Source organism: Mustela nivalis (assembly GCF_964662115.1).
Source record: "Mustela nivalis genome assembly, chromosome: 13".
Taxonomy (NCBI): Eukaryota; Metazoa; Chordata; class Mammalia; order Carnivora; family Mustelidae; genus Mustela; species Mustela nivalis.
The window spans coordinates 24,539,226-24,562,782 of NC_139032.1; the positions used below are offsets into that span (position 1 = coordinate 24,539,226).

The 23,557-nt window shown below is 39.4% G+C and overlaps 1 protein-coding gene and 1 long non-coding RNA gene across 9 annotated transcripts in view; one reads left to right on the forward strand and one right to left on the reverse strand.

The window, feature by feature from the left end:
* The window catches only part of LOC309846385 (spermatogenesis-associated protein 31D3-like), a 35,706-nt gene that overhangs the window by 5,509 nt on the left and 6,640 nt on the right, over nt 1–23,557 (forward strand). The window contains exons 1-3 of one of the 4 annotated variants that reach the window (XR_014301873.1): nt 901–1,084; nt 5,034–5,112; nt 22,494–22,644. Coding sequence is in view for 1 of the 4 variants with exons in the window: in XM_082695291.1 (XP_082551417.1) it covers nt 22,453–22,644 (192 nt within the window). In the remaining 3 variants the exon portion in view is untranslated. Of the gene's footprint in view, nt 1–900; nt 1,085–4,130; nt 4,218–5,033; nt 5,113–20,876; nt 22,645–23,557 lie in introns of those variants that run through there. The other 3 variants (XR_014301874.1, XR_014301872.1, XM_082695291.1) reach the window with 3 other exon arrangements.
* Nucleotides 444–23,555, reverse strand: LOC309846391. 5 transcript variants are annotated; one of them, XR_014301895.1, is made up of 4 exons: nt 23,297–23,555; nt 16,313–16,423; nt 1,774–1,981; nt 444–672 (listed from the first exon to the last, which is right to left on the reverse strand). It is a non-coding gene; the product is annotated as an uncharacterized lncRNA (long non-coding RNA). The 5 variants fall into 5 exon arrangements; XR_014301896.1 differs by lacking the exons at nt 16,313–16,423; nt 23,297–23,555 and adding exons at nt 3,628–3,745; nt 4,535–5,022; XR_014301898.1 differs by lacking the exons at nt 16,313–16,423; nt 23,297–23,555 and adding exons at nt 3,628–3,745; nt 3,927–5,022.

Genomic DNA, 23,557 nt, shown 5'->3' on the forward strand with positions numbered 1-23,557 from the left:
TTTTTTTAAATAAGAAATATAACGTGCTTACTCTGAAACCTTCAGGCCTTTACAAATAGTGAGAAAAACCCTTAAAGACTAGAACTTGATTTACACTCTCTTTCACCTTCTCCCAAACTATTTGTCAGGTAGGATACTATGTCAGCTAGGCCTCACCTCCTGGAGGTTACTCAGGCCCAATGATACGATTTCAACAGATGAATATACGGGATAGTCTTTGAGCATGAAGACAGTGCCCTCAGGGATGTTGCCAGGGACATTGTCCTCCTATATGATGCACCTTCCCAGACATGCAACATTTTACCCCAAGGTTACAGTAATTGAGGTGTACATTAATTATCTATTGCTGTGTAATGGATATTCCAAAATTTAGTGGGTTAAAAAAATACATACTTATTATCTTATGGCTATTGTGGGTCAGAAATTTGGGTGAGGCCTACCTGGATCCTGGATTCTCTGCTTCAAGGCTGCAATTAAGGTGTCAGCTGAGGCTACTACATTCTCATCTAGAGGCTTGACTGGGGAAGGACCAACTCCTGTACTCATTCACATAGTTGCTGGCAGGATACAGTTCGTCAAAGTCTATTGGAATGAGATCTTTAGTACCTTGCTGGCTCTTGGCTGGGGCTGGCTGGTTCCTTATCAAGTGGGCTTCTCCAGCATGGCAGCTTACTTCATCAAAGCAAGGAGAGAGTTTGCAAACAAGATAGAAGTTACAATGTTTTGGAAACCAGTAATGGAAATGATATCCTATAACCTTTCCTTTATTCTATCACTCAGAGGCAAATCACTAAGTCCAGCCTATGCTTAAGGGGAGGTGTAATTACACAAGTGTGTGAACATCAGAAGTAAGGATGATTGGAGTCTTCTCAGAAGTCTTCCTAATGCAAGGGTTTCTTTTTGGACACTTTCCTCAGTTTGCTGGTGCAAAAGTCTCCAAACATGCCAAGTTGGATCTTTGTCCTCATTCATGTCCAAGTCATCAAGGTCAAAATTGCTTAATGGCTAAATGAAGTGGCACCTGGGAAGTAACCATCAAAGAGACTGGAGCATCCGAAGAAGGAAGGAAAGATGACATAGAGAGGTAAAGGTAGTTTGGGTTTATCCTGAATGGTTAAGTAAAATAAACCCTGAGAACCACCTGACTTACCAGTATTCAAACTGGGGGCAGGGGCAGGCAGGGTGTAATATGACTCATCCAGCTCTACCGCAGTCTCTCTATTTTGACCTAGCTCCAGACCACAGGTGTGTAGAAGTAACCTTCAGCTTCTGTAGACCTAGCTAACGTTATACAGGAAGGAACCTATAGGTTGCAAGGTTTAATTTCTGTTCTTGTTAATATATTTAATATAGTGCTATCATTTCAAATTTAATTCTCGTAGTTTGAACATCAGAGAGAATGTGTCACTCAACTGTTGGAAAAGGCAGTACTAGGGATCTTAGAGCACATACTCCCATTTTGGGATATTTTCCACATACCTATGCCTTGAAGGCTCCGATGCCTGGGAAGTCTGCCACACTCAGGCACCCCTGTTCTTTCTGTGATCCCGGGAATCCTGAGACCCACTGCCCCAGCGAGGATTCTGCCTGCTTTGGCACCTAGGAGTCCTTCAGGCAAGGACATCCCTCACAGGAGCTGCCTTCTAAAAGTTCTGATTCTGTGCTCTGCTACTCTATCACTAGCCTGTAGCCAGCTGATGGAGGCTCCCTCCCCTCCCCCCATGGCTTATCTTCCCATATATCGCCTCGGATTCCCTCCTTTCCATCTCCTACCTGGCAGAACACGGTCACTTTTCTATCTGATGAGTTGCAGGTATTCTTTTCTTTGAACTCCCCTTGATTTCACAGGTGTTCAGAATGATTTTTATAGCTATCTAGCTGAATTCCTGCCACCAGACAAAATTAAGGTCTCTCACTGCTCTGCTTTCTTGGGCTGCAATCTCAATGCAGATTTCTTAATCCCCTCTCATAGAAGGGCAACCTGAAGGACAGAGAACATAATATATATTTAGAGGGCTAGCATGAAAGAGGGAGACAGTGATGGAGAACCCCCTTATACTGCGAGGAATTATTTAGATGTAAAAGACAGGAAATATAACTTACCTGACTTAAAAATGAGAATCTATTGACTTAGGTACTTGAAAAAGTCTGGGAATAAAGCTGGCCTAAAGTACAAGGTTTCATGCTGGGGCTCAATTGATGCCTTCAAGATTCACTTTCTATCTACTTCTTGGCATTCTGGACTGACTTTCTGTCCATATTTTGTAGCTTTAAGTGTATCTTCCAAACTTTAAGTGTAGCTACAAGTGGTTGTGTCTCTCAGTAGTCCCTGCAGAAAATCCCACTGTGCCTTACTGGCTCCAGTTTTGTCACATGCCTATCCCTGACCAATCACTGTTGTCAAAAGCATAATATCATCTTTTGGCCAATACTGATTTATAGATGCATTCTCAAAAGAGGAGTGTTAGGGAAAGACAACTCTACCTGCCCATAGACTAAGACTGAGAATGTGGTTAGTTCCCTAGAGATCAATAAAGAGACTGTTTCCAGAAGGTGATTGAATGCTAGGTATCAAAAATAAAACAGATGTCTACTCCAGACCACTTTCTCTGCCTCATTTATGCTTTCTTGTCCAGAGTTATGCCATGACTAAAGCTTGGGGTTGCAGGAAATGCTGATTCCGGAAGGTGGGATGGGCTGGGGTCAAGGAGAAGAACCTGAAGGAGGAGGAATCAGTCAGAGTCCCCCACACCCATGTGGATAGACCGTCCAATAATCTGGTCTCTCACTGTTCACCCCTTCTCATCCTTGAACCCTTTACTTCCATTCCAGTTTAGTTATGGCCATGTCCTAGAACTTATCACCAGGAACACTTCTGCCATCTGAAAAGACAGTCTGACATTCCACCAAGTTCATCCTTTCAGCTTATGCCCTCAGTACGCCAATTCTTCAACTTAGGAACTACAAGGCACTGTACACATCTCCCTATCCATCTAGACTGGTTTGTCTCATTTCCTCACTCTCCAAGGAAAACTTCATTGTTCGTCACTTAATTCCAAACCTAAAGAACTCTATTTTTTCTTTAAATTTTTATTCATTTTTTAAATTTTTCAGTGTTACAAAATTCTTTGTTTATGCACCACACCCAGTGCTCCATGCAATACGTGCCCTCCATAATACCCACCACCAGCCTCACCCAACCTCCCACCGCCTTCCCCTCCAAAACCCTCTGTTAGTTCCTCAGAGTCCACAGTGTCTCATGGTTTGTCTCCCCCTCCAATTCCCCCAGCTCCCTGCTCCTCTCCATCTAAGAGCTCTACTTCTGACAGCTTTTCATTCGCCTTTCATCTGTCAGGCCAGGCAAAAGGCAGTTGTGTCTTTTTTAGACCTGTATTCTAATAAAGGGGTGATTCATGTAGGATAAAATCAACACAAGTAATTGTGTTGATGCCACCATAAATGTTGTATAGTATTAGCTTCAACAATCCGTGAAAACAACCCATTAGTTCCTTCAGTGTTTAATGTACACTAGGCATTCTTCGAAGCATTAGGGGCACACCAGTGAAGGAAACAAAGCTCCCTGTCTTGGCCGACCTCATATGATTGTTCTTTAGTCAATTCTCTTACCTAAGCGTTCAAAATGATTTCACTTTTCTAGAATTTCTCGTCACCTCATTCGTTGAGCGGATGTGCTGGACCACGGCAGGGGAATAAAAGGTCACCAGAACTTTTCATCATCAAAAGACTTCAAAAGAGTAACAATATCAACACGTGAACATCTATCCCTCTTTTCTCTTTCCTTCCTATTATACTGAAAGGTTTTCCTCGGGGATCTGTCCTTGCTTCCCAAATTACAGCACTTTTTTCCACTGCTTGAATATTTGGCTTTATCGTCTACTTTTCTCAAAAACTGAGAACATATTTACCTCAATACAGTCTGGCACGCCAGCAGAGTTCAGAAACTCCCAGACAGAAGAGCCAGTAGCAGAAGGGATTTCTAAGGAGAGGTTCTGACCAGCCTGCTCTGGGGGCGGAGCCACGCACAGGGCAAGTCGCACCTGGGGGTGTGGCTACGTACAGGCTACGTACGCCACACCCTGCGGCGGTTCGCGTCCTGAAGGGGACTGCATCCAGGGGCGGGCTTCCTCTCGGGAAAGCCACACCCAGTGGCGGTATTACCCCAGGGTGAGCCACGCTCAGGGACGGGACACGTCCAGGTAGGCGCAGGGCAATGTGGAGGTCGAGCCACACTTGGCGTGGTGACTATATCCAGGGCAAACCGTGCCAGCGCGGGATAACGTTCAGGGCAACGCATACGCGGGGGCGGACCATGTCCAGAGTGAGCCCATCTAGGTGCGGGGCTGAGGAGGCTGTGGTGTTTGGCTTTTTCATGGCGGCGGTGCTGTACCGTCTGACTGTTAAGCATTTCACCTCGGTCTTCTGGATCCTGTCTCCATCACTTCTGAAAATCGAGTTTTGATTTGCCCCAAAGTCAGATTTTGACGGAGAACTTCTGGGTGTCCGAACGACCTACCCTTCTGCCCAGAAGGACCCTTCCCACAGTTGGCCTTTTCCATCCTGGCTGTTGGCTCTAGAGGCCGCTCCATGCCTAACGGTCTCCGAGAACGTGCCTCAGCGAGCCACGCGAGCGCCCTTTGCGGAGGTCACTGGATGGAACTTGCTGAGGTGATCCTAGTAATGAATAGGGCGGCCGTATGGACCCCTGTTAAGACTTCACCTTGTACCAGCTGCCTGCCCTTGTACAAGAAGCCTGGCTCAGATCTCATCTATTGTTTGCAGAGATAATAATATCTGACAGGGGTGGCCCTGGGACGTGGAATGAAGTGAAACATTTAGAGTCGTGTTAAGGGTTGATGTTACTGAAGGGTTTGGGGCGCCTGTGGTGACCTCGTGGACTTCCGGCCCCCGGAGAGCCTAGTGCCTTGCAAGTGCCTGCACTGGTCGGGACAGTGAGACGTCAAGATGTGAGTTCAGACACTCAATTAACAGTCATCATTTCTGATTCGCTGCAGAACCCGGAACTGGAAGGAGGTTCGCAGTTCGCCAGTTTTCAAACAAGCCAACAAGAGCTTCAACCACGGGGACCTAGCGGTGAGTTCAGTAGGAATGGTTTGTGGGAGCCTCAGGTATAGGTCATCGAGGCATTATGGACAGGCTAGAGGCAGAGCCCTTTGTCACGCCTTGCCTGAACCAGGATAGCAGGACGCACACCTCTCCAGCAGGCGGGACTACGAGTCTTTGATTAGAAACACTCAGGTAATTGTCTTACATTGCGGGCATTGATGCATTCATGCCACTTTGTGTCCTGGTTCTGTGTTAGGAAGTGTCACCATGATTATCATTGTAAGAGGTGGAAGAGAATCCCAATTGTGACTAATTCTACTATTAGAAAGTATTAAATGTGAATTTGAAAGATAGGTGAAGCTAAAATAAACCTCGTAGATTCCCACCTTCAAAACAATTACTGTTAACTTTCTGGTGCATCTTCTTTGAGATTTTATTATGTCTACTTTAAAAAAAATTAATATATTTATTTGACAGAGATCACAAGCAGGCAGAGAGCAGGCAGAGAGAGAGAGGAATGGAAGCAGGCTCCCTGCTAAGCAGAGAGCGGGACGTGGGGCTCCGTCCCAGGACCCTGGGATCATGACCCAAGGGGAAGGCAGAAGCGTTAACCCACTGAGCCATCCAGGTGCCCCACTATGTCTACTTTTAATACTGCTTAAATAATATATATTTTAACTGAAAAACACTATCATTAGCATTTTTAAGTCATTATAAACTTTCATAACGTTTTTATGATAACATTCTTTTAAGTGCTAGAATATTCAACTGCTTTTTGTTGACATTTTGTTAGTTTCTAACTTCTGAAATTTTACTATTTTGGCTTGCCATGTTTGGTCATAATTGTACTTATTTATAAACCCTCCTGTTCCAAACAGCGTCAAGCTTTTCCTATGTCCGAGTAACCCTGGATTCTGCCCTAGGCCAAATGCTTTTTTCTTTCTCCTGCTTCCTTAGATGAGCTGTGTCCTCATGTGGTTAGCTGATTCAGCAGTAGACTGTCCTCTGAGTGTCAAGCCAGTGAAACCAAATGCTTGCTGAACCTCCTTTATCAGATCTTACAGACTGAACCTGTTGTCTTCCTTTATCTCTAACCTTCCCTTCCCCATACAGTTCCAGTTTCAGTAGCACCTGAAAATCCAAGCAAGAAACACAAGAGCCACTTTACATTCTTCTCTATTGTAGCTAGTCAGTTACTTCGTGGAGAAGCTGGAAAAATATGTTGCGCAGAGAAATCCTAGAACTCTCACAGTATAGTACGTTCCCCAAAGAGATTATAAGATCCTTCAGGTCATGAGCTATATTTTGGTAATTAATTTTAGTTATATTAGTAATAGATGTTCCCATTCTCCTGAGTCAAAACTCTCATTAAATACCCCATTAAATACCCCATTCCAAAACAAAGTGTCTCATTCCACATCAATCAATTAATTAATTTCTGTGCTACTTATATCAATACAGACTATTGGTTTCTAGTTGATTCAATTCAGTCTGCTACTGTTCATTTATTTTGGTGCCCAAATTGTCAGTTTTAGCTGATTACCTCAGTCTGACTGTTGTATTCTTTTGATTTATCTCAAGCATTTTTTACTTTCTGACACAAAAGATGTTTCAAGCTGATTGTATACTTTTCCTTGCATAATCCTTCAGTTCTTGATTTCTTTAATGGAAAATGGTATTCAGAAGCCAACGTCAGTTTGCTAGATGTGTTCATTATTATTAGGATGTTGCTGTTTGTTGACTGTCTCAATAAATAGAGTTAAGGAATATGTATATATATGCAGACACACACACTTTCACACATTTAAATACTAATTTATTTTTCTCGTCTCTACATGTGTTGAAAGTTGTGAGTTCACACCAATACTTCTAGTTATAATCTAACACCACAGGGTTCATCCTAGTTTTCTCCCTTTCCAGTTTTGCAACTTCTTTCTCCAGCTATATTGGCTGGAGCTTTATTAAATTTTTAAAAATCTTTTCAGAGAACTAGCTTTTGGTTTAGTTGATTTTTCTCCACTTTTTTTGTTATGTGTTTTCTATTTCGTGGATTTCTTCTCTGGCTTTTATTATTTCTTTCATTCTTTTTTTTTTTTTTTAACCTACTTTGGGTTTTTTTTTTTTTTTTTAAGATTTTATTTATTTATTTGACAGAGAGAAATCACAAGTAGATGGAGAGGCAGGCAGAGAGAGAGAGGGAAGCAGGCTCTCCGCTGAGCTGAGAGCCCGATGCGGGACTCGATCCCAGGACTCTGAGATCATGACCTGAGCCGAAGGCAGCGGCTTAACCCACTGAGCCACCCAGGCGCCCCCCTACTTTGGGTTTAATTTGCACTTCTTTTTTGTAGTTGCTTAAGATAGAACCGCAGGTCACTGGTTTGAGACTTCTCTTATAAAGACATCTAGTGCTATGAATTTTTCTCTTAATACTGCTTTAAGTACATCTTGGAAATTTCAGTGTGTTATGTTTTGTTTTCATTCTGTTCAAAGTATTTTTAATTTCCCTTTTGATTTATTCTTTGGTTCATGGGTTATTTAGAAGTTTTTATTTAATTTCCAAATATTTGGTGGATTTTTCACAGATTTTTCTGATACTGATTTAAAAAAATTCCCTGTGGTAGAAGTACATACTTTTTCCAATTTGAAGAGTTTAAATTTATTTGGTAATGTGTGTGTGTGTGTGTGTGTGTGTGTGTGTGATTTATTTATGTCTCCATACAGAACGTGTTTTGTCTTGGTTAATCTTGTACATTTTTCTCTTGTGTGGAGTATTGTATGAACGTTAATTATGTCAAATTGATTGACAGTGTGTTCAAGTATTCTATGTCCAAACTGATTTTTTGTTTGTCTTTTCAGTCACTTACTTAGAGAAGGCTATTGAAATCTTTGACTGTAATTGTGGATTTATCTATTTCTCCTTGAAGTGGTGTTTCTTTCTTTATATATTTTGAAACCTTGTTATTAAGTATGTCAGTTTTCAGACTATTCTTTGTTGTGTGTGGGTGAAGTCTGTTTTTTAGCTTAGTGCTCAGGTAGTGGTTTGTCAGAGATTTTCTTAAATGACTGGGGAGAAAAGAAAAAAAGAGGAAAGAAAAGACTCTAGATCTTTGCAGATTGGCTGTGTGCTGGAGCACTCCCTTCTTGTTTTTGCTGAGCCTAAAGATTAGCTACTGGTGAAAGAGTAGTGTTCTCTCAGGTCTTTTCAGTACATTGTCCTATCGTGTATATGTCTGTGGCTTCTAGATTCTCTGGTGTATGGGAGAACTTTTCAAAGCCTCCTGGAGTCCTAGTCTACTGTTTTGCATCACTCTTCTCTTCCCAGCTTTGTTTTGATTAGGATCATTTATCTTTTTGTTTTTTTTTTTTAAACAAATTTAGAGTGTTTCTTAATATTTGAAGTGTGTTAGTTTTGATTTTTTTTTTTTAAAGAGAGGAGGAGAGAGGTGGAGGAAGGGGCAGAGGGAGAGGGAGAGAGAGAATCTTAAGCAGGCTCCCAGCCCAGTGCAGAGCCTGATGCAGGGTTTGATCCTGCAGTCCTGAGACCATGACCCTATCTGAAATTAAGAGTTGGACACCCAACTGACTGATCCCCAGGCACCCCAAGTTTCTGTCTTTTAGTGAATGTTTAAACTGGTGGTAGGTGGAATAGTGGCCCCCAAGAGATGATCATGTCCTAATCCCTGGAACCTATGAATATGTTACCTTATATGATATAAGGTAATTAAGTTTTCAGATGGAATTAAGATTGTTTATCAGCTGTCTTAAAATGGGTATATCTTGGAATGCCATGTGGGTCCAGTGTGAGTCCTTAATATCTGAGAACTTTTCCCAGCAGAAATCAGGTTGATTTGAAGACAGGAGGAGAGGCAAGAGAAATTCAAAATTTGAGAGTCTTTGATCCTCTATTGCCGGCTTTGGAAATGGGGGAAGGCAACCATGAGCTAAAGCTTTCAGGTAATTATTAGAAGCAATAACAGCCCTCAGCTGATAGAAAAGAAATAGTCTTTTTTTTTTTTCCTGCAATTGTAGGAGTCTTAATTCTTTAAACAACTTGAATTAGCAAGGAAACAGTTTCAGAGAGTCTCCAGGAAGGAATAATACATCGTGCAGATCTCGGTTTTAGCCTGATGAGACTTGTACCAGACTTCTGTTGTTCATAACTGTAAGAGAATTAATTTGTATTGTTTCAAGACACTAAGTTTGTGGTAATTTGTTATGGCAGCAATAGAAAACTAATGTAGGCTGTTTATGTATAATGTGATTATTGATTTAGTTGGGTTTGAATCTTTTTTTTTTTTTTTTTGGTATTCATTTGTTCTTTGTTCTTTGTGTCATTTGTAATTCTTTCATATATTTCATTCCTTATTTGTATTGAATATTTTGTTTATCATTTATTATTTGGTCTTATTAGCTCTGTGTTTTTTTGTGGTAAATTTATGGTTCATCATATGTATCTTTAACATATAATAGTCTATCTTAAATAATATGCCACTTCATATAGTGTCTGTCTTTTTTTTATTGTTTCTCTTTTACTTGTTTTATTCTGTTGACTATATTTGTTTAAATGTATGTCTCTCTATATTTGCCAGAAATACTTGGATACAAGTGGGTAGAAATCTAACCCAAAGTAGCTTAAATTAAAAAAAATTAATACTGATATGAATATTTGCTAATTCCTGAACCAAAAATGTGGTCATAGGGATAGAGGTATTGATGGGCCAGACAAGGTTGTGGACCCACCTCTATGATCAGAATGGCATTGGGTTGATTGCTCCATGAGATAACACGAAGTGAGAATATAGTATTTGAAAGATCAAGTGAATGGATGGAAAGGTATGCTTGACAGAAGAGAAGCACTAGACTTATCATTTTTCAATATATTCCCAAAATAGAATGCAAGCTACTTTAGGTCAGTTTTATTTTAAATTATTTCTTTTAATTATTTTTAAAAATGTAAGTAATGTGTGATTAAATTATCTAAATTAAAAAATTGAAACAGTATTTAAAGAAAATAAAAAAAAATTAAAACAGTATCCATAAGCTTAAAGACTCCTACAGATCACCCATTCCTAGGAGGTAAGCACTATCACTGTCATCAGGCTGGTATACATTCTGTGCTATGCATAGACCTAAAATATGAATAGTTGTTTATTTCACTTAAAAAGGTGTCATATTATGGACATTGCTCAGGAGCATTTTTTTTAATTCAACAGATATCTTGTCAATCTACATATAATAGTGCATGTAGATTTACCTCATTCCTTTTAACTGCTGCATAGTATTTCTTTAAATGGATAATCAACGGTTTATTTTTTTGTATTGCTGCACATTTGTTTCCTATTTTTCATTATTATAAACAATGCTCCCATGAACACCTTTGTATATGCTTCCGTGTGAATGTTTTCAAGTTATTCTCTAGAGTATATACCTAGAAATGTAATTTCTGGGTCAAACTCTTTAGTTATCAAATTGTATTTGTTTACTTAAAATTTTTAATGGATAAACTTTTGAATAGGAAGTAATGCACATGGTAAAAAAATATTAAAAAGTTTTGTAATGAAAAATAGTCTCTTTTAGTTTGGGAGAGTTCCTCAGCTGATGCTTGATGGCCATAAATTCTTAATATTAGTAACTATTAATTTTATAGCATATCTTTCAGTTTGGATTTGTTTGATGTTCCCATATATTTAGTTTCAGACTTTAAGCCTTTGGTAGGGGTAGCACACAAGTAAGGCTAATTTCTGATTTTGTCCTATCAACATATCAATATTTATCAATATCAATCCTACTACTCATAATGCTCAGTTTAATCACTGATTAAGGTGTTGTGTGCCAGACTTTTATACTTTTTTCTTTGTGATTACTATTTTGTGGTGGGTTCTTTGAAGTTATGTATATGTCTTTTTATTCATCAAACTTTTCATTCTTTATTCATTTCTATTCATATGGGCTCATGGTTTTCTATCTTATTTAGAGGATTATAGTCTGTTATTATCAATATTTATTTTGATGTTCCTATTGTCACAGGATTAGATAGTGGAAACCCCTAAGATTAACTTCTGGGTACTTTTGACATATCTCTATCATTCTTTGAACATTTTTTTATTTTCTTATTTAGCACCATATGTCAAGACCATCTGGTATTTTCCCGGCACCAGTCCTAGAATCAGCCATTTCTCTAAGATATCCTGGTTCTGTTTGCTGGAGTACAGTATTGAGAAGCCAATATATGGGTGCTAAGAGTGCTAAGTGTGTTCATTGTTACTGGAGTATTATTACCCCCATGCCTTCTCGGTGTATACACACACACACACACACATAATATACATCTATATTTATCCTATATCTATATACATTAAAAACTATGAGTTTACACTAATATCTCCACTTCCAGTCAAACCCAAACTTCAGGGTTAATTTTAGTTTTTTCCCTTCCATATCTGTAATCCCCTTCTCCAATAGTGAGAAATCTGTCTGCCATTATTATTATTATTTTAATTACAGGGTAATTGACATTTAACAAGGCTCCTATTATTCTTAAAATAGGAAACTCTAGTGATATTTGGTAGACCAATATTAACTTTTCCTGTCTCTGACTTGGGTTGTTCCAAGGGCAGTAATCATGCAACATGAAAGCATATATGATTGAGTTTTATTTGATAGTTTAATCTACATATATCCTTTTGAAAAATGTCAAATGCAGTTAAAACTCTAATTTCATATTTGTAGGTATTTATACTACTGTGTTATCATTGTCAGGAGAAGCAAAATCTTAATTTGACATCTCAGGAGGTAATCATAGTTACACTTCAAATGAGGGAAATGAATTATTTGATATGAAACTGTCTTTTTTTTTTTTTTAAGATTTCATTTATTTATGTGACAGAGAGAGAGATCACAAGCAGAGAGGTAGGCAGAGAGAGAGGGAGAGGCAGACTCCCCGAGGAGCAGAGAGCCCCATGCGGGGCTTGATCCCAGGACCCTGAGATCATGACCTGAGCTGAAGGCAGAGGCTTAACCCATTGAGCCACCCAGGTGCCCCAGAAACTATTTATTTGACAGACTGAGATCACAAGTAGGCAGTAAGGCAGGCAGAGAGAGAGAGGGGGAGGAAGCAGACTCCATGTAGAGCAGAAAGCCCAATTCGGGGCTCGATCCCAAGACCCTGGAATCATGACCTGAGCCGAAGGCAGAGGCTTTAACCCACTGAGCCACCCAGACGCCCCCCTGTTTATATCTTTAAATACGATGCATTGTGCTGATCAGACGCCCCCCTGTTTATATCTTTAAATACGATGCATTGTGCTGATCAGGCTAGACTTCTCTGCACTCCAGTGTTGAGTATTGAAAGGTTACTTCTATATTTACATTAGATATCAAAAAGGAAGCTTAAACTTAACATATACAAAATAAAACCCTTGTTTTTGTTACATAACATCTGGTATATATATTTTTTTTCTTTTGAGATTTTTGTTATTTGTCAGAGAGAGGGATAGAGCATATGAGGGGGAATGGCAGACAGAGGGAGAAGCAGGCTCCCCATTGAGCAAGGAGCCCAATGCAGGACTTGATCCTAGGACCCCGGAATCATGACCTGAGCAGAGGCAGATGCTTAGCAGACTGAGCTGGCTAGGTGTCCCTCTTTGTTTCTTCTTAATCAAACTATCTTCTCACATTTTTTTTTCCTTATCTCAGTGAATAGCTACATCCTTTTTCAGGTTCCTCAGGTCAAAAATTTAGAGTCAGCTTTGATTTCTGTCTCACTTTTATACCTCATAATTGGCCCATCATTAAATCCTTTACAGTATATCCAGAATCTGCCCAATTCTATTTCCTTCTCCTCTATCATAATGGTTTAAGCCATCATCATCTCTGCTCTGAATTCTTATAGTAGCCTCCCAGTTGTCTCCCTACTTCGATGCTTACTTTACATTCTCTTCTCTACCTTGAAGCCAGGATGATTTTTACAAAACATGTATCATTTTACATCTCTGCTCAAAACTTCCAAAAGCTTCTCTTTTTGATGCAGAAAAAAGCCCAGTGACCTGAGTTCCTTTCATATGTTCTAACTTCCTCTACATTTGTGGCCTCATCCCCAATATTCTTTCCTTGTGTCATTCTGTTCTAGCTATGCTATTCTATTCATTGCTATTCTAACTATGCTACATCTTGCTGTTCTTATAACATTACTATAGCATTTGCTTACCTCAGGGCCTTTGCAATTATTAGTATCTCAGGCTGGAATACGCTTTACTCTGACATTTGCTTAGCTTAAATCCTTCAGCTTTCTTTTTTTCCTTACTGTGTTTCTTCTCAGATATTCACTTATCATAAACAGCTTTCCTGACTGTCCTAAGTAAAATAGCATCTACCTCTTAATGCTCCCTATTTCCTTAATCCTGTTTAATTTTTTCTTCCATACCACTTGTCAACTTATAGCATTTCTATGTCTGCTTATACCCCCACTAGGCTATTACGTCCGTAAACTCAAAGACTTTGTTTTTCTCACTAGGTGTCCCCAGTGTTTCGAACAGTACCTAGAATGTAATTGGTGTTTGGTTAATATTTGTGGAATAAATAAATAAATAAAAGCAACTTCTGAGAGAATCAATTTCGTTCAGATTCTAATAGTAGTAGTCAAGTCATTTTCAGATGCTTCCGTCTTCTCTTCTCTGACTGCATCCCTGATGAGAGCAGAGGCAAATTTGTATGTGCAGCTGGGTATGGAATGGGTAGAAAAGTGGAAGGTGGGGAAATGGAGAAAAAGAAGGCCATATCGTTCTCCACTCTTCCAGCCTGAATGTACGACCAATTTGGCAGAGGGAACTTTGAATTTTAAATGAAGTTGGTGTTTATTAATCAATAATAACCTGGACTGGGCATTTTAATTACCTAGTTAGGTTATTCTTGGCACTACAGAAGAGTGTTTAAGGAAATCATGGGACCTTTCTTTGCCCAACTTTTCCTTCAAAGGGCAAGAGAAAAATGAGTCTGTAGATTGGTTACAAAGAGGCTGTGAGGGGAAAAGATGAAGGGCTTCCCCCCACCACCCCCATATTCTGTGGAGTTCTGCTTATTAAACACAATGGTTACCCTTCTTTTGTGGTTTTTATCATAATGTTTGTTTACATGTTTGCTTCCTTTACTGGACTATGAGCTCAAGAAGAAAGGGCTAGCAGTTTATTAATCCTGTTTCTCTAAGACCTGCCCTGGTGCCTGATACATAGCAACCATTTAGTATTTGTTGAATAATCTCCCTGCCCCCATCTCAATTCAAGGATTATTTGAATAACAAAAATACCTTGAGTGTCAAAAATGGAGTATTTGGTGATACACAGGTGGCTTATTGTTTAGATAATTAAGATTATAGCATATTCTAAGATTTGGATCCATTTACCATGAAGAAAATTCCCATTCTGAGGGAAAACACTTTACTTTTGAAATATATCACAGGGTTGGCTTTATTCTTCCCTTTTTGCCCAAGGTCTTAACTATCTAATCTGTTTCTCCTGTTTCAGCAGGGCACCAGTGAGGCTTTTAGGAAGCCCAGTGTTGGGAATAAATGCTAAAATAATCCTCTTCTCTCCACATCTGGTATGGCTGTGATTCCTGTTTAAAGGAAGAGCCTGGATCCTTATTATTTAAAAGTCTAAGAGTCAACATCTTGTGTATTCTTGTGGTAAATGCAAAATATTAAGCAATATTCTGAAAGACTGAGGAGAGGGTTTGTGTTTCAGTATAAAAATTACGGCATTACTATCACTGTGATATAGAAATGAAAAGATATAAAACATTTTGGCTCAAAGAGATGCCACATGAATTTAATAATTTTCATGTGGATAATTTTCCAAACAAACTGTAGCCATGACTTAATCCCTCCTAGAAAGACAGGAGTGTATCTTCAAACAAACTGCCGAAGCTCTTTGTTCACAGTTTGCTTTTTGATTCAGCAAGATGGATTATGAGGGGTAACAACCAGAGCTGTGACAGCTTTGGCTAAATCCCACCTGGCGTTCAATCCCTTTCTCCTTTAAAAAGCTCTCCAAGTTCATAATTCTACAAAAGGTTAATCAAAGTCATTGGAGGGGTGCCTTGGCTTGGAGGTGGTGGGGGGAAGGGATTTAATATGCCAATTAAAAATCCATTGTTATAGAAAAATTCTTGGGTTGTTTTATTTGTATAGTGAAAGCAACCCAAGTATGTATCTTATTTGAACAGTAGTGCACTTGGGCTGACAATGAAGTGAACTAAAAACATTTAGGGCCTATTCCACTGCTTTTAGTGAATCTTTACTGGTCAGTGACAGCCCAGTGAACCTTCTTTGGGCACAGTGAAGCTGCCAATTTCTTAGCCTCTAGATATCGTTTCATCCATAGCACTGCTCCATGATCACATTATATATCCAACACACATATGAATGTGAAACCTCCTCCATCATATCCATCAGCTTATCTCCTTTCGACCTTCATCCCCCCCACCCCCCTCCCAGCTAGAACTCTCAGCAAGGAAGGAAAGAAAAACTGTAATAGTCTTTTAGTGTATGTGAGAGCTCCAGACAGAGGAGTTGCAAAGTACAGGACTAAATGGTTACTTAGTATTTCTTTCAGGTCTGTGATATTATGCAAAATACCTCACGGTTAGAATAGGCAAGTTTTTAATTGAGGCCAGGGAATGTCTACTTTGGGATATCAATATATTATTGGTTCATTTTCATCACTCATAAAATTTGTAGCAGATAATTTGTCATTAATAACTTAAATATTAATGTTTAAGAATAAATTACTTAAAAATGGGAGTTAAATTAAAGCTGCCCTTATGTGTAGTAAAATTGTTTTTCCTTTACTTGCATCGAAGCAGCAGAAGAGAGGATAGAATTAACATGGAGAATTGCTGACTCTGTCCATGGGAATGTGACAGTCCTGGGAGGACATGTTAGGAAACAGATAGAGGCTCAAAGGCCCTAAAAAGTAGATGCAAGAGATGACAAAATTAGATGGCCTTATACTCTTTCATACTCTGTCATCATTCCCTGGATGGAAAGTAATTTGCTACCTCATCCTTCCTTCTTAAAGTAGTTTTTGAGACTTGATTTCTAATATTTAACTACTTATCATGCATTTAATTATATATGTTAACAAGAGAGGAAAACCCATAAATAAGAAACCATACATCAAATCTTGCTTTCAGAATGAACTGTGGATTTCAGCTACTTGATCAGACTTTATACCTGAGTTGTTATTAAGTGCCAATATTGTTTGTATCTGATGTCTTCTCCCTTTATTAACAGCATACCTAGGATGGAAGTGAACAGGAGTGCAGGGGCATAGGGGTTGTCAACCTGTGGGAGAAGGAAATAAATTTTTAAAATTTGGTGTTTGGTCCCTGGACCGTTCAAGAACGGCAGTCTGTTAAAATATTGATGTGTGCATATGGTGTCATCTGTTCAGGATGTTCTAGTAATAGCCAATCTTTGAGACTCTGAGCTTCAAGTTTAAGAGAAACAGGAGATGAGAATGTGGTATTAAAGTAGTCTTTTTCCTCTTTAGAACTTTGATGCCTGTTTGTCTTTTGATTATTCAGTTTAATTATTCCCTTAATATTTTGCTGTGTTTTTGTGTTTTGCACATTTTGCACCATTATCTCAGGGCTGCTGGACCTGAAATTCAAGTACAAGTTGTTGAAATTTTTACATTTTTTAACAACACCTTAGCAATATATTGGAATATGGTATAATTTTCCTTATTTTCTTTTTTATGTTATTGCGTTTATTGATGTAAGTTAGGCATTGTGGTTTATATATACATTTTTCTTTCTTTCTTTTTTTTTAAGGTTTATTTACTTATTTATTTGACAGACAGATCACAAGTAGATCGAGAGGCAGGTAGAGAGAGAGGAAAGGAAGCAGGCTCCCTATGGTCCTAGGACCCTGGGATCATGACTTGAGCCTATGGTAGAGGCTTTAACCCACTGAGCCACCCAGGCACCCTATATACATTTTTCCATCTATAACATGTTTAAATGCATTTTGAAGTATACAAATGAAAAGTATTTGTTGTTTCTATTATATAATTGTATATTAACTTTTTGTCTGTACATACATAATATTTCTTTTTTTTAAGATTATTTATTTATTTGACAGAGAGAGAGAGACAGTGGGAGTGAGAACACATGCAGGGGGAGTGGGAGAGGGAGAAGCAGGCTTCCTGCCACGAAGGGAGCACGATGTGGGGCTCAGTTACAGGACCCTGGGATCATGACCTGAGCTGAAGGCAGATGCCTAACGACTGAGCCACCCAAATGCCCTTATTCCTTTTTTATTATTATTAAATTCAATTAGCCAACATATAGTACACCATTAGTTTTTGATGTGTTCAATGATTCCTTAGTTGTGTATAATACCCAGTGCTCATCAGATCATGTGCCCTCCTTAATGCTATAACATTATTTTCAATGTGTATGTAGTCAAAGATATTTTTCCAGTGGCATTTGAAAATAAATTTTAATTTTCATTCTATTTTTCTTTGAATTTGATCAGTATACTTGATTAAGAAATCAGCTTCCCTTTTTTTTTTTCTGCATGAAATGAATGATTTTTGCTTTTACCTTTTAGGTAACAAACATACATTTAGGGTAGCTAAGGTTTGAGGATGGGAAAAACAGCAGGGAGTTCCCAGGTTGAATGTGTTAAATCCCTGAAGTAGCAAACACTGAAGCCTATGTAGAGACAGTTGTTTGGCACTAGCCTGGTACAAGCAGGTTTTTTTTTTTTTTTTTTAAGATTTTATTTATTTATTTGTCAGGGAGATAGAGAGAGTACAGGCAGGCAGAGTGGCAGGTAGAGGCCAAGGGAGAAGCAGGCTCCCTGTGGAGCAAGAAGCCAGATGTGGGACCGGATCCCAGGACCTGAGCCGAAGGCAGCCGCTTAACCGACTGAGCCACCCAGGCATCCCGGAAGGTTTTAACACGCAAATCCTGTTTTGTTGCTCTTGTTTTCCTGGTACCCAAACAAAACCAAGATAATCAATTGCACCCTGCCCACAACTGCTCAAAATGGGCCCTTAATTTAATAAAGAAAATAAAGACATTTTGCTTATTTGTTTTTTGAGAATCTGAGTTCTGTGCAAACACTCAGGCTAAGAGCAGGGGGAGGATAACAATATTTGTTAAGTGATGAGCATATGTCTAATATTTTACTAAATAATATCAAGTACAAAAGAAAATATTAACATTTCTATGAATAGTGATCTCCAGATAGGGTACACGTAGAAGGCAGTTGATAAATGTGGCATGTTTTCTATAGGATTGCCATTGTGCAACATTTGTGGTTATGGACCTCTTAAAAATCTATAATACATAGTCACACAAAATTTGTATGCAATTTCAGGGGGTGGGACCAAGAATCTCTAAAATAGAGAAGGACAATAATTTTAGGTCATCACTTCTTCATTATTTACTCAGAGAAGTCCTAGTTGAGGACATTTATTACTTTTTGTGTTTTCTCACAGCACCATTTATCTCACCTTAGATGTTCATGGCTATAAATCAACATTTATTAGTGTGATTATTTGCTTAATATATGTATCCTTAACTTGATTCTAAACTCCATGGGAGCAAAAGAAAATCCATACTTACTGTGTCTTTTTTTTCTTTAAATTAATTAATTAATTAATTAGACCAAGATCAAAAATAGGCAGAGAGGCAGGCTTGGGGGATGGGGGTGGAAGGAGGCTCCCTGCTGAGCAGACACCCGATGGGGGGCTTGATTCCAGGACCCTGAGATCATGACCCAAGCTTAGGCAGAAGCTTAAACCCACTGAGCCACCCACGTGCCTCCATACTTACTGTTTCATTCCCCATGGTGAGCACAGGTCTTGGGACATAGTAATCACATAAATATTTGTTGAATAACTCAACAAATGAATGTGGATGACATTAAATATAGAATTTGGAGAATACATCTAGGGTTATATGTGCTAGAATTGTTGAAACAAGTTTCATGGAGGAGGCAGCACCAGTTCAAACCATATTTATTGAGCACTTTTCATGGATAGGGCTTTGGGCTATGCATGGTATGGGAGTGATAGAGTTTGTTTTTGGAAGTTAGGAAGTTATGATAGTCGCAGAGGTCACTTGGGAAATAGCTTAAGGAGTAAGTATAATTGATGAGAAAACTAGCACATCTAGTACATGATGGATAATTGCAGAAAACATGGTGGGACCAAGTTATGAATTGTTTTTAGCAAGATGTCAGACAGGTTGGCTTCTTCATAAGCAGACCTTGTGATGAGGTTTTGTATCCAAGTGATATCTTAAGGAAGGTGCTACCTGATGAAACAAGAAAGGGAGTAAAGGGAAGGGGAAAAAAGCAAGGGGAAAAATCTAAACACACACACAGTGCGTGTTTGTGTGTGTGTGTGTGTGTGTGTGTGTTTATTTATGTAAAGTGTTTGTCTTAGACTGGTCTGCTAGGGAGCTCTGAAGTGTAAATTACACTACAGAATATGCCCAGATCCAGCCAAGGGAGCTAGGCAGTCGTACTCCTACATTTCTTAGGCATTGACTTAGAGCTGCCCCAGGGATATAAATCCCCAGGCCCCTTCTGTTTTCTCTGCAGGAACAAGGATGCAATAGCACTAGTCACACAAGGGCAGTCATCAGAAGAGTAGCATGTATTGATGGGCATTAGGAACAAATCACACCGAAGCCATGGGATGGTGCATAGAAAGGTCAAAGGAATGGGAGGGAATCTCAGGAGAGCACCTGCAGCATCTGCTCTGGGAGTCTTAGTTTGACTTAATAGGCAATAGAGATGCATTGAAGTGGTTCCCAAACCTGGCTGCACATTAGAAACACCCTAGAAACACCCAAGGAACCTTTAAAGAAAAATTAATATTTGGGCTCCATCCCAGATAAATTAAATCAGAACCTCTTTAGGTAGGATTTGGGCATCAGTGCTTTTTGAAAGCTCCTCCCTGGGATCAAAGGATGGACTTGAGTATAGGCTCCTGAGAAAGCATGTGGCAGGATGTAAGCAGTGTTTTAGGGAGCTAAATGGGCAGGGATTTATAGGCTGGATTGAAGGAAGAAAAAAACTGGAGTTGAGAGTGTTGACAAAAGGTCATGCTGTGGACTATAATTGTGGCAGTGAAAATGGAAGTAAAGGAACAAATTTAAGAGATATCTTAAGGAAATATCCAGGAAATGTAATAACATTGAATGTGAGGGCTTGAAGGGACAGAGGAGTCAAAGGTGGCTTGAAGACTTCCTGGGTAGGAGTCTTCTTTTGAAGCAATATTCACTGAAGTACTGTGATGCTCAGACTGTATGGAAAATTTTATCAGTCGAGTCCTTTGACATTTTCAGCTGGAAGAGGGAAGATGGTTATTATTAATGAGGAAGGTTGTCAGGGGACCTACATTATTCTTTGGTCACAGCTTAGAAATTGTGCTGACTGACTCAGGCTAAAAATGATTGTTAAATCATAGCGTCCTTAAAATAATAAAACTCAATATATCTTATGTGACCTGGGAAATCTGTTCCCATGGAACTTGCAGCTTGGGTATTTGGAAGATGGTGTTCATAACCTTCTATCATATTGTGCTAGTGTCAGTATTCTCATTGACAGTATTGGCATTTGTTAATTCTGCTATTATTATTGCTAAATATGTACATTTATAGACATCTGTCTTATCTTCTTAGTCATGAATTCTAAACCTTGTCATAACACATTATTAGACATATCATTAACATTTTATGCTTTTTAAAAATGTGGTGAGATGCCTCTTCTGTTTGTGGAGTAATGTGAACAACTTTTCTCTCTTGACACAATAATTATGCAAGCACTTGAAGTTTAAATATCTTGCCTTAATTGTGTGATATTTCTTTATAAGTATACAACAACAAAAAAATAGTCACAGCTACTAGTGCCACACTTTTTGTATAATATTTTATTAACATATCACATGAGGAATCCAAGAAGATAAAAAAATAAGGACTATTATCCCCAATTTACATTTGTAATAGTTGAGGCCAGTTTAGTGACTTGACCGTGGTTGCTTAATACAGAAAGTGGTGGGAAGGAAGCATGAAATCAGCACTTTTGTTTCCCAACTCAAATCTCTATTCTTTATGCACTTCTCCCTCACTCTAGAACCCTGGAAAATGATTTTCCTTAGTTCTGCTTTTCCTAAGTAGTGATCATATATTTGATTATCTTACTTCCCAAATCTGAGCTGGGACCTTTAATTTGGAGCCACAGCAGTGGCAACAATAACAGATCTTTCTCTGATACTGTCTCTTAGTTGCCAGAGATTGTGCTTGGCATTTTATAAGCATTTTCTCTAATCTTCTTACTAATCCTAAGTAGTAGGATAGTAATATAGTAGATAAGTAATAACCTAAGTTTATAAATAAGAAAATGGATTGTTTTGTCAAAGGGTGTGTGTGTGTGTATGTGTGTGTGTGTGTTAGCTTGTCCCCAAACCTTTTATGCAGTTTAGCTTCACTAACTTTAGGAATACGAGTGCTGCACAGTTACCCCCAAGACCATTTGAAGGTTTAATTATTTACAGTCATTTTACACTGACTTTGGTTTGGGGATTATTGAATAATGCATTATTGAGTTTAATTGAGTCAGCCTCTCTGACGGAAGATACTAAAGGCCGAATGAAACAAAAACTGAAATGTGCTGTGCAACATGTACGGAACTGAGTGAGTGTGAAAGAACGTTAAGGTCTCTATCTGCGTTCATGGAAGCCAAACACATTTTCTTTTAAAGGTTTTATTTATTTGACAGAGAGCACACAATCAGGGGAGCTGCAGGCAGAGGGAGTGGGGGAATCAGGCTCCACATGGAGCAAGGAGCCAGATGCGGAGCTTGATCCCAGAACCCTCAGATCATGGCCTGAGCTGAGGGTGATTACTTAGCCGACTGAGACACCCAGGTGTCCCAGGCAAACACACTGTATATGAAAGCTGGATCTGAGGACCTATGTGATCCAGGGTACAAGCAAAAACTCCAGGTAGCCTTGCAGACTTTCAAGGCACAGACCTGGTAAGACGAAAGCCAAGTTCTCAAAGAGTGAAGAGGGACTCAGGTAATATATGAATTATACATGGAATGACAGAAAATTTCATAATTTTCATAAGTGATGAAAAGGAGTAGGAAAATAGGATGGCAGACCTGAAGGACCAGGAGGATGGAGGGGTCTTCTGAGCTAGTAGGTGGGGAGGGGCTCTGGATACACCTTGTTCAACTGTCCCCTCCCTCACCCTCAGAAACTCTTTGTGACCGTGCTCTGTGATGTAAGCCTGGGGACGATATATATTCAGCGTGTGCACAATATAGGCTGTCTTGTGACTCAGACGATGAAGTTCCAACACTGGAATGTTCTCTCATTTCTGAATAGCGATACTAAACCATGTCTGAGCTCTGGCTCAACATGCTTGGAGATTGACCCCAACTTCACCTTCCTGTGTGGTTTGGGATTGCTCCTTCTGTTCCTGTGCTACCTGGTGGGGATTCCATTTCCAAATTGGAAAAGCATAACTACCCAAAAGGTAAGAAAACCTTGGGGAGGGGAGGAACTCAACATAGATTATTACGGTTTCCATTTCTAATCCCAAATCTTATTCCTTTTTTTTTTTTTTAGACTTTATTTAAGATAAAGGAAGAGAGCAGAAGTGGGGTAGAGGGGCAGAGGGAGAGAGAAACAGGGAGTGCAATGTGGAGCTAGATCCCAAGACCCTGGAACCCTGACCTGACCCCAAGGCAGACACTTAACCAACTGAGTCATCCAGGAGCCCTAATCCCAGGTTTTAAAAGGAGTTTGGTAGAGTGGGAGAAGCACCTAAAATGGGAAGTCTTAAGAGAACAGACATTCACTCCTTTAGGAAAAGAGGCCTGGCAGGGGTAAGTGTTAAGAAAGAACTAAGGTTTCTACTTGAAACTACAGTCTATCTGGGTATGGTGGTGTTTCTTGGATAAAATCCCAAACTCAGGGATTCTGTAGTCCTGGATTGGGTTATTTTGAGAGGATGGGGTCTGTGTAAGAGAACAAAGTTTCCCAGCACTGGACCATATCAAATTACATTCCCAAGTCCAGCATCACTTGATCAAGCCTTCCTTCATGCTGAGCTGATCAGGAGAACACTGCTAAGCCTCTGAGAAGACAGTGAGGTCGGAGCTATGACCTAGTTTACAGGGTCCTACCTGAGGCAGCACAGGTGTGACTGTTGGGCTTCCTTTTCTATGTCCTCAATGAACAAAGGACTTCGGATTGTGGACCTCCTAGACAAAGTCGTCCCCTGGATTTTCCAAAGAGTAAATATTGACAACATTTTATCACCTTTAAAACTGAAAAAAGCAAGGAACACAAAGTTCTACTAAAGTCCTAGAATTCTTGCATAAACGATGTTTCCATTTCTGAGAGAAGAGTAAGACATGGTTCCCAACCCCCCTCATTTTCATTTT